Here is a 12,050-nt window from a genome sequence, read left to right on the forward strand (position 1 = left end):
CCAGCCAATCCAGTCCAGTAAAAAAAAATGATTAGCGAGAAATCTACTGTAGGAATTGTATTATTATTAATGTATTTATTAATTTATTCACTAAAATAATTATAACATCATAGACTTTTAGATGTTTATTACGTATGAGAAATGCAATAAAGGTCATTTTATCTCTATGCATATATTCATTTAGGTACGAAACCCTCGGCGTGTGGTTTCAACTCGTACCTGACCAGATTTTTTTATATGAACTGAACATATTTTTAAAAGATAAATATTAAATCATAATAATTGATAATATAGTCATTTCAACATAAATATAAACAATTTTAATAAATATATATATATATATATATATATATATATATATATATATATACTTCTTTTTAGTCTAATTTGTGAATGTATTATTTATAAATAAAACGACTATGTAGTTATTAAACATATTTTATAGTAAAGCACGGAAGACTTGGCACTAAATCATATACAAAAATATATACTAAATACTATATTTTTATATGTAAATTGATCTTATTTATGTAGAACAACTTTAATTGTATTAGTGTTGACTTTATTCGCGATTAAAAAAAAATATAAATAGATTCCTTGTTAACATTGTCTATATTATAGTATAGGAGTCATTTCAAATTGTAATTTCTAGTTTTGCCCATTCAAAGTGACTTAGATGTCATGATGAAAGATTAAAAAATAGTATTAATCTGATAATGAATTTTGTCAGTTATAAAGAGAGTCATCAATATCGATCTATTATAGAATCGTGGAAGATATCACATAACACCCTAATAAGTAAACATAAAAAACATACCATCTATTGAGTAGATATGTATCTCCTCCCATTTAAGTCGGTTAAAAATACTAAAACATAGCGTAGTACAGGCCACAATACTATGTTTTTATTTTTTTTAATCGATTTTTAGTTGTCTTATATATTGAAAATTATGATATGACCATAGTTAATATATATAAAGGTAATGTTATATATACAGTAAGTATATATAAAATTACCTTTATTTCATTAAGCAGGTACCTAAAACGAAATTTGGCCCCACCCATTGGAAACAAAACAAAAAAATGGGGTCCTATACGATTTTTATCGGTAACCAATTAAATTAGGTCGCACACCTGACCCCCAAAACTCACAAACCCCCACTGTAACGCATAATTTGGACCCATTCGGTGGTAGGACAAAGGGAAAATGAAAAAATCAATCGATTGTGTTAAGCGATTAACTTATCTGAATCAATATCTAAAGGTGCGTTTCCACTGGCCGAATTGGGCAAGTTAAATATCTTGCTCTACATTATCTTGACGTTATTTTTTTTTATTACCGTAATATAGTTAAATTATTATTAATAGATATTTTATATAAAAAATAGAAATAAGCAACAAAATATATAGATATAAAACGGGTGTACAATTAAATTAAGTTATTAAGTTATCTTTAAAAAAAAATTGTGACAAATTATTGTGGAGCTTAGCTATTTTGCTGTTTCAGGCAACAATCAATTATTGTGATGCCTAATTTAATGAATATGTTAATTCGAAATGAACTCATTTTGCTTCTCTATAGGCATTTTTGCCCAGCTTTCCTGATTCTTTTCTACCTACCTGCAACTGCTGTCTGGTGGCTGAAATACAATTAAAACAGAAACACCTATGCAGTATACTATAGAAAGTGAGGAGAAGAGATTTTTAATAGTCGGAATTCTTGCCCCCCTTATTAGCAATACCCTGTCAGGTCGACCTCCACGAGGCCCTCTTTAGAAATCAATGTAATTCATTAGCGTGAATTCGCCTCGATGGACTAGCTGACCCGTATTTATCCTTGTCTTTTATCTTCCATTAGTACCTCACCATTGTATGCCGGGCGAGGTTACTATTCCATTTTCACTCCTAAAAAAACTATAGATAATCTTCCTATGATTTTTTTTCATGAAGCTTTAATGATGAATACGTTTTTATCAAGTGAACCCTAAGCTATCCATCTAGCTTCCTTTTAGACTTACCTTGAGCATAGCTGCATGGTGTCAGAAACACCATTAAAAGGGGTAAAAAATCTTATTATTAGAGTTTTATTTATATATCATAACGTAAGTACCCAACTGATATATCAAGGGACCTCTCAGTGTTCGCCATTTTCAGTAATGAATTAAATAAAAAAGAATCTAAAAGTGAATCAGTCCGAATTCGTATGCACTCTGCGTCTCAACGAGCATCGTCCGACCGACTCGATGCACGTCAATTCCACCGAAATAACAGACTACAAAGGCCCCGGCGGTTTATTTACAAAAACAGGCCTATAATTCGACACTCAGGGTGTCCAAATGTAGGGGTTATTAACTAATGACCGCGCTGCCGACGGTATTATGCATTCGATAGAAAGGTGTGCGCTCTTTATCGATTATCAAATTTTTTGACGTCAGATTATATTTTAATTTCATGTAGAATTTGGTATATCCACTAAGTGCTTGCAACTTCATTTTTATGGATTTAGATTGAACATATGGTTATAAATTATAGAAACTACAAATGTTCTTTTTATATTTTAAAAACTTATTTCCACATATAAAATCTCAGAGGATAACCTAATGTAATATAACTTCAATGAGATAGATGAATAAAATACAAGATAAAGCATTCTTTATATAAATAGATATTTCAAAATAATTATGTCGGATATCTTGGAGTCGTAGTCATAGGTGAAGACGCGACAATGATCATTTTGTTTGTCCCAAGAAAATTTAAAGCATGAAAACTTTCTCTAAATCAAGTGAAAATTTAATATTTATTTGTAATATAATATAAATATATATTGTATAAAAGTTATTCGCAATAGGTGCCTATTAACACGGCTAATATATATCATATTGATTTATTTTATAAAATCCAATATTAAGTTGTAGGGTTATTAATGATATATCTATATGATATACTATCATATCTCCACTAATCAAATATTTTAATATAGATATCATACGTACAGATATAGATTTATTACTGCCAGTTTACGCCCGAAAACTGTAATTTATTGAAATTTATAATCTAGTTTAAAATAACGGTTATTTATATCACTCAACCTATATTTTATATTACAAATATTGTTTCCAATTTATTATATATATATTTTTAATGAAGTTCAATAATGTTTAAGTCAAGGGACGCATCTTTCTCAGTAGAACGAATAATATCTCCCAAAAACCTCTCAGTGTACAACAGATGGACACCAGATAAGATGTTATAGATGTCCGGATAATATAATTAAATTAACAGAGGTCAACTTCACCTGGCTCTCTCTAATAGTACTTGATGGACAAGGACCAATAGACGCACCTTGCCTTTTAAAAGTTTATGCCGGCCTTTGTTTGGGGAATTAAGATAATTAATGCGTAAAGTAATAGAGGTGTAGAAACATAATATATAATAGATATAGTTATAAGTTTTTTGCGTGACTTTTATGGAGACTAATTATATAATAGCTGTTTATGTGCGAGCTCACAATACGTTCTGTGTTCCGTAGGAAAATTAAGTAATATAATTGTGTTGGAAAGACGAAACGGAAAGTGGATTTTAATTGAAAGCAAAATTTTACATTATATAATTACTAATTATATGTTGTTTTTTAAATGAAATTTTAATTCATATTTTACAGATTATGTTTATCTCCACAATACATATTAATATGTAATCAACTTGAAACTTCCATTCTACATATTTACAATAATGTTATAGGAGAAATCATATGGCTCAAAAATATGTCGCTGCTTATCCCATCAAAGATTGTAGTCGTGAACGCATTCATTTTTAATGTTATAATATTAAAAATATTTTTAAAAGGTTTTTCTTCAAAGGATAACAAGTTCAAGAATAATTTATAAATAATAATTATAATTGTAACAATAAAAAATATAATTCAACAAAAGTAAATTAATTTAATAATCCCCCCATTGCTTGCCGATTTAAACCATTCAGTGTAAGTTAGTCAGCAATTTCTGAATAGTACCTAATAATATAGTGTGCGACTGGCCTTTTATAGCGGGTGCCTTTGCCTCAGTTTTTTTTTCTTTTTTTTTTCATAATAGGGGTAATATAAACGTGTGCATTTCTGACACCTTTACAGACCCCACGCAGGTTGGTACGTCATTTGCGGCATAATAGAATACAATAATACCGCTGCCGACTGCCGACTTTGTGCGTTAAGCCTTTGATTGGTTGTTGAACTTTTTTATACTTATTGATGGTTCGATATTTAAATAAATTAATATTGGAAACTTATTTAAATAATTATTATTTTAAATTAAGTCCCACCCTATGGTAACGTTAGCGTAGGTAGTGATAAATTCTGTTTTTATATTGGGTGTATTTATCAAATAAACTTAACATGTATTTTTAACGAAATAACAGTGCAAAATATAAAAAGAAAATTATATAATAAAAAATATCGTGTTAAGTGCTATTGTCCTATGTTATTGGCGTATTTTCTATCGACTTTAAAAAGGAGATTGTCAATTCGGTTTTTTTGTTTGTTACTCGTACTTCTTAACTTCGGCAGTAGTAAACCGATTTAAAAAATTCTTTTATTTTTTTTTTATTTTGTTTCTAAGGATATACATACTTTCAAATGGATGCCATAGACTATTTTTCAAATCGGTTCAGTAGTTTAGTTTTTAAATAAAAATAATTGGTTTTACCGCAATTGATGCCGGTTTATTTTGTAGAAAACAATCTTAAATTATTAAAAGTACGATTTGAAAAAAAAGATTGTCAAATGCTAGTAATAAGCATGATTTTATAATATACATATAGAGTGTAACAGAGTGAATATGTATGCATATGTATCATGCTCAGATCAAGACATACCTAATTCATGAAACTGAACAAATGTTTGTTTCTGGTCCAATTTAAAACTTATAGATTCAAAGAAATTTTCTCTGCCGTGGTTTTCCCTAGAGACAATAGTATGGGATTTTTAAAAAAGGGTATACTAAGGTTTCTTTAGGGTCGGCAATGCGCACGTAACACTCCTAGTGTTGCAGGTGTCCATAGGCTACAGTGACCGTTTACCATCAGACAGGCTGTATGCTCGTTGACCACGTTAGAGTTATAAAAAAAATACTAAATTATATTCCAGGTTTATTAATAACAATTGCCAAACACCTCGTCAATTATTTTTATATCAAATTTTTATGTCCATTAGATGAATTTAATAAGTACTATACAAAACGAAAATCTTGAGTTATGCAAGTGCATAATGCATTAGTTACCTATTGTGTGGTATCTAAAACGATTTTATTACGAAGTCGTTACAACTATAAAGCTGTGGTAATCGTTTTAATGTCACATTACCGTCAAATAACCCGATCATTAGACACATTTGAAAAGTTCTGACGTGTATATAGGACGTGGAATTGTAGGTCTTTATATCAGCATTATATATTATTGGCTAGATACATACTAAATTCATTTCACTACATACTTTTTAGGCATGTAGTGTCTCGTAGTCACGTAGTATGTCTACGAATTCTTAAGTCTCGTAGATGCTTACTTTACAAGAATGTAGATAGACTAGATTTTATAAAGATCCCATTTTCTGGGTTCCTCGATACCTACTTATTGAATTGAGGTCATTTTTCAATAATTTCTAATGGCAAGCAAGGCGGGATGTCATAGGGTAAGTAAATACGAGAATGCTAGAGGGAAGGGATTGTCAGTAATGGAATCGGCCCCATTGCTAGCAATATACCCTATCAGATCGACTTCCACGAAGTTCCCTCTGGAAACAATAATAACAATTATTGTTATTATAGTTTCCAGACGATAGGCCAGTTGGACCTATATCCTCAACTATCATCCTTCACTAGTACCCCGCCAGTATATACTGATAGTGCAGGTGAAGTCACCATTTTATTTCCTAAATTTTATAAAAAAAAATACAAGCATGTATATATAGGTATGTAATAATAAACGTATTAGTGTGGCAAACAAGCATACGGCCCATCAGGTGGGCCGTATGCTTGTTTGCCACCTTAGTAGTATAAAAAATATAGATGTATAATTATAGCAAACGGAGACATAATACCTAGTCATCATTGGGATCGGAGTTTATCAATTCTATGAAGCCCAGTTTATTATATTTCTAAGGCAAACAGTCGAGATTTTCCATTAAACGAGCTTTCAGTATAGTATTCCAGTTTATATAAAAATATTTAAGTGTAAGATAAAGTATAACAGAACTCTTATTTGATCTATTCGTAACTTTAGGTACTATAAAAAGCAGGTCTGTAAACTTTTGGATCTATGAATTAATTTGTCCATTTAAATATAAAAAGATATGTATCCATCTACCTGCCTAACAAAATTGTGTTTGTAACATTAATATACGAAATTGCTTATATCTAATGTCCCGCAGTGATGCACCCAGGGATGATAAAAAAAAATATTATTTCCGTTCATAAACAAGAAATGACTTCCTCAATCAAGCGCCTATGCTCATAGGTGCTACAATGACAAATGGCTGTTTGGCGATTATACATTTTAATCTTGTAGCATATGGAGCATAGACATTTCGCCTTGACGTCTATTCGAATTCGAACCACCTTTGTTAACTGCTATGATGTCTTCTTTTGTGCCAGCAACAATAGATTTTTTGCATAGTTCGTGTAAATTACACTCACAGAGTCAATTTAACATGTTTTTTTTAAAGACCGACGAATGACTGCGTGTAACTTTTAGGGTCATTAAAAGCTCATTGATTTGTTATGTTGTTAAGTGGTTAATTTTTATAAATGTGATTTATTAAGAATTTGAAAACTTTAATTAAAGACTTAGAGAATGTATCAATGATACTTTTTTTTATTATTACGTTATAATATTTGATTTTAATAAGTTTGTTTAATTTTATCAAAATAAATTCAGTAGTTTAGTTTTTATATCAAAATAACTGGTTTTGTCACAATTGAAGTCGATATTTTGTGGGACAAAATTTTTAATATTTGCTATAAGGTAACGAAAAAAAAACTCACTTTCACATTTATAACATTAGTAGGTAGGTATTTATGTTACCACCAGACTAATCTAATAAACGCAAAATCATCGATCATTATTTTCTTTAACATATGTATATTGTAAATGCTATGTAAGTAATATATTGTATATGTTTGATTTAGGTGTAAGTTTCAGCAATGATTATCTCCATTAGTTACTTATCTATAATTTAATGACATATCAAAATTTACAATTTTCTTTCAGATAATACCAATCTTTTTTCAAGTAAGAATTTAATATATATTCGTATCATAAAATATCAACGACAAATAAAAAAATTGTCGGGTACAAATTTAATAGTGGTGTGGGGCCGCACATGCGTTCGGAAATCTTTCAATTATACACGAAAGCCGCTCTGTAATCATAATATAATCATCTATTTCGGCAATACACACTCTGCATTCAACATGTTCGATCGCCAATAATATCTTCATTGGTATTCAGTTCATAATCACCATAGGCATTTGTCCAGTTTTTTTTTTTCATGGCGCTTCCATCAATTCGCTTCTGACTACAAATATGATAAAAAAACATTGGTTATGTACCTACATAAAAAGTATTAGGTACCTACCGCGTTGCTTCTAATTAATATGGCCTTAGATAGTGGGTATAATCTAAAATGTCCATAGATAATATTTTTTTTCTTTTCTGTTGAAACATGGAATGTATATTTTACAGAAGCATCGAGTATACGTTATTGTATCTATGTTACGAATTTGAATCTGAATTTTTAATGCATCACAAAACATACGGGAATTATTTGTGCAGCAAGTCAAAGACAGTAATTAAATATATGTCAGATTGTAGCCAAGTATTATATGGGGTTCCATAGGGTAGTATTTTAGGACCATTACTGTTTTTGATATATATATGACTTTCATAATACCATAAATTTTACAGTCTATGTTACTCGCTGATAATGTATCAGGCTGTATATTATTTTCGAAAATTCTATCTACGCGTGCGAAGCCGGGCCGAATCGCTAGTATAAGATATTCTGCAAGAAAAGTGACATCATTTGTGAATATTTATGAACAAAAAGTGTTATATAAATACCTAAAATTAAAACAAAAACTTAATTAAAAGAAAACTAATTAATGTGTAAAAATGAAAATTTTTAACGTGCAATCAAATACATATTTACGAGTAGACTTATTCAGATTTTACTTGCAAGCAGTTTTTTGCTCTGCAAAGAAAACAGTCGCTTCAATCGTCAAAAAATTAATAATTGTGTGCGAGTAAACTTTATCGATTGTCAAAAGTACCTAATTATAAAAATCGGTCTAGTTAGTGGCGTTATGTCATAATTGCGAAAAATTCCGATGAATTGAGAGCTTCTTTCTTTTGAAAGTCACTTAAAAATTATAGATAGTAACTGTTAAATTGTTAACTGTAAATCTAAGAATTTAGGAATGAATAAATAAATGTATTTTATTTACTAAATATTGGTGATTGCCATTAGCAAATTTTGTACAGTACGTTCAAAAAACTTAAGTGAGCACATATAATGGATTTCGGTTAATTACCACCGAAATGGGAGAAGAAGAAATCAGGTTCTGCGTAGGTGAAGTCGCGAGAAATAGAGAGCTAATGTTTATTGAGACTACAGCAATACATATGTATATACCAATATACATATAAATATACTAATGTACATTTGAATAATCACATAGTCATCAAATACGTATTAACGTGTATATAATGTGCACTAAATTGGCATATGCTCATTCTAATGATGTTTTAAGAATAAATAATGAATAATTGAACTCTAGCGATGTTAGGTAGCTATAGATTTGAAAGCATTTTTATTATTATAAAAATAACATTTCGCTATCTAATTTGATTAAATCAAGAAATTATTTAGTAATATAACCTGCAGTGACTAATAAAAATTACTAAAAGCTGGGGGTGATATTTTTTTAAATAATATTATAAAGACTTCGGATAATATTATATGATTTTTTTATTTCTTGAACAAAATTTTTGCAGCACTTGTATAGCAAAGGGCATAGATAAAAGTTCTTAAAAAACAACTGGAGTTGCCATCTATTACAAAATAAATAAGAGAGCATAATTATTGCCCTACATATATTATTATACCTATATTTTGGAACTTTATATTATCAACAGTATTTTAAATAAAGATGTCAGTGATAAAAACGAGAGTGAAAAGATACAATATTGATATTTTAATTATTCCATTCATTAAAGGTTTTAATTTTTTTTAAGTTTTAATATTTTTACCTTTTAACAACCGCTTAGATTTTTTTTTGATGGGTGTAAATGGTATGGTAACTTTTAATACGCTGGCGGAGCACCAGTGAAGGGTGATAGATAAATTAGGTAAGTACATGAAAGTTTAAATTTTTTTGTAATTATTATTAATATGTAACTTTTGTTACTAATATTCATTTATAAAATTAATTAATAATAAATCTATCTAATTATCACTGTTAAAAGTCTAATACTTTTAAAATTAAATAATAAATAACTATATCACATCATTAAATTGCCAACAACAACTGTCAATTATAAGTACCTATGGCACAATCAAGCTTACATAGATACTAATTAATACAATTAATTGCATAAACAATCAATTAGTGTTTGTCCCATTCATATGTCTTGAACAATTTGTCGCTTTAGTACCTACCTACAGCATTTTTAATATGAAACGTAATTTAAGTAAGATTTAAGGTAAGTAAATATTTAATTATTTACTAAGTTATTTAACTATGTAGGTTTACTTAGTATTCGTATTTAAAATTAAACAATATTTATGATACTGCAACTAATTTTTACTTTCCAACTGGCACATAATTAAACACAAAAATAGATAGCTCTTAATTTGTAATTCTAATTATTTTAAATTAAATTACTTTACAAATTCAATTAAGTTGAATTTTAATTGAATTAAATATGTTACTTACTGTTGTGGGTAGGTAACCGATCTGCTTATTTAGAATACTAGGTAGTTAGTTTTGTAAGTTAACATTACTTAATTTACAATTATTAGATAAATTACAAGGAAATGCAGTGGAATTTCTTATTTTATTCAGCATCGTGCATATTTTAATAAGTTTATAATTTATATTTAATAATTAAAATTTATTTTCTTAAGCTGCCATTTAATTCGTTGGACGGTCCTTATAAAAGCAAGCTTTTCATATTTTTTCCTTGGTAGTAAATAGGCGCCTATTATTACCATAATTATGATACTGCTATGTAACATAATATTTTACCAATAGTTGCCGCAATTAGCAGGTGGGTTCACAATCGCAGATAAACTGGTGATGTTTTAAGAAGGACGCTGCTGCCCATTCCTCGACCATTAATCGCCTCTTACGACATTCACGGGAAAAGAAGTAATTTTGAGATAAGTTTATGTATGTATGTTCATTTAGACAAGTAATATTTGCAAAACTAAGACAATTTAATTACCTAATTAATATATAAGTACTTATTTTTTTTAATAGATGATAATGGAATGGTAATCCCATCCGCGCTATCGGTATACACCGGCGGGGCACCAGTGAAGGATGATAGGTGAAGATGAAGTAGGTCAGTTAGCCCATCGTGAAGAATTCAACAAGAATTGTTCATGATGGTTTCCAGGGGGAACCACGTGGATATAAGTACTTATTAAAAAAAATAAGTTATCTACCTAGATATTAATTAAAAACAGATTTGAATTAAGTTTACAAATCATTGGATTTAAGTATATTTTACAACTTATTTATTAGAGGTATTACAGTTTTCTTCATTTATTTTTCTTATGAGATTCTGTCATAGGTAAAGTATTTTATTTAGGTACGTCATGTTTAAGCAAAATTGTAAATCAGGATTTTTTTGTCTAGATTATGTAGATATCTTTGTTAACTATATAGCTTCCTCAAAATATAGAGGTAGGTTGATACAAATAAGTAGACAATGGTAGGTAATTCATTATAAATTTGTAAATTCCAAAATAAATCTTACCTCCATTGTCAGCATTATTAGCTTCAAATGTTTTGCTCGTCATGTGAAACAGTGCATCCAGGGGAGTGTGGGGCGCTGTGGACCCCTGCTGCGGTGCTCTCCGCGGTTCCGAGCAGCAGTCAGACGCGGATGAAGAACGCTCCGACGCTGAATCGCAGCATTCCGCTGGTGCCATATCCCGCGGCCTTAATAGTCCCAGCGCAGCCAGCCTCCACCGCTCACCGTCCAGCAAAGCAGCACCAGCCAAGCGCTGCAGCCGCTGCAATCTTTCGAAACCAGACGCGTCCCACGGTCGAACGATGCGCGGTGGTGTACGCGGGCTGTGCGATAAAATGTCCAAAATTGAAAAACTTTTCACCCCCTCCCCTCGTCGCTCTTCAGCCGGCTCCGAAGCCATCTTCAGCCGTTTTAAAGGTCTGAAATAATCATGAGGCGACGGCGATCGCGACGGCGCCGGTGACGGCCGCCCAACACTGATATCGTCTTCAGAACAACTATGTCCAGACATCGACTCCTCCTCCATCATTCAGTTCACAGATCCATCACACAACAGTCACAGTAAATATAAAACGAAATGTTTCGTTGGTTGTGTTTATCTCACAAAACACCAAGCTAACACGGAATACAGTTAACAGGTCGACGCGCCTCGCTCAACTGACGTGGCGTGTGACAGCCCTGGTACGGGCGGTGAGTGTGGGCGTGGTCCATTAGCGTCGACCAATCAGATCGCTTCGTTTCATTATTGTGACGTTGTGATTGGATGATGGCGGATCGCTAGGTGCGTCGGGTTGTCACACTCTCCGCTCCAATAAAACCTTTTAATCCGGCCCTGGATTGGGGGGCGAGATTCGTGGTGTGATTAATTTAGCCCGCCGTGGGGCAAAGTGCGGTGTGTGGCGTGGCGTGGCGTGGAGTGGGGAGGGAGGCGCTCTGTTAATTACCAGGATGAAGACGCGAGTCTAACTACTTGCTCCATTATTTAGCGTCGATAAGGCCGACGTTTGTCACTAGAGAAATTG

At 31.2% G+C, this 12,050-nt stretch overlaps 1 protein-coding gene across 1 annotated transcript in view; it reads right to left on the minus strand.

Moving 5' to 3' along the window:
* The window catches only part of LOC113514544 (homeobox protein BarH-like 1b), an 80,758-nt gene extending 69,084 nt beyond the window's left edge, over window positions 1-11,674 (minus strand). Inside the window, exon 1 of the mRNA XM_026898632.3 lies at window positions 11,032-11,674. Within this exon, the coding sequence (XP_026754433.2) occupies window positions 11,032-11,557 (526 nt within the window). The 5' untranslated portion in view covers window positions 11,558-11,674. The remainder of the gene's footprint in view (window positions 1-11,031) is intronic.
* Between the last annotated feature and the right edge of the window lie 376 nt (window positions 11,675-12,050).

The sequence above is a fragment of the Galleria mellonella genome, unplaced genomic scaffold, assembly GCF_026898425.1.
Source record: "Galleria mellonella isolate WM207_F2 unplaced genomic scaffold, CSIRO_AGI_GalMel_v1 utg270, whole genome shotgun sequence".
NCBI classification, from domain to species: domain Eukaryota; kingdom Metazoa; phylum Arthropoda; class Insecta; order Lepidoptera; family Pyralidae; genus Galleria; species Galleria mellonella.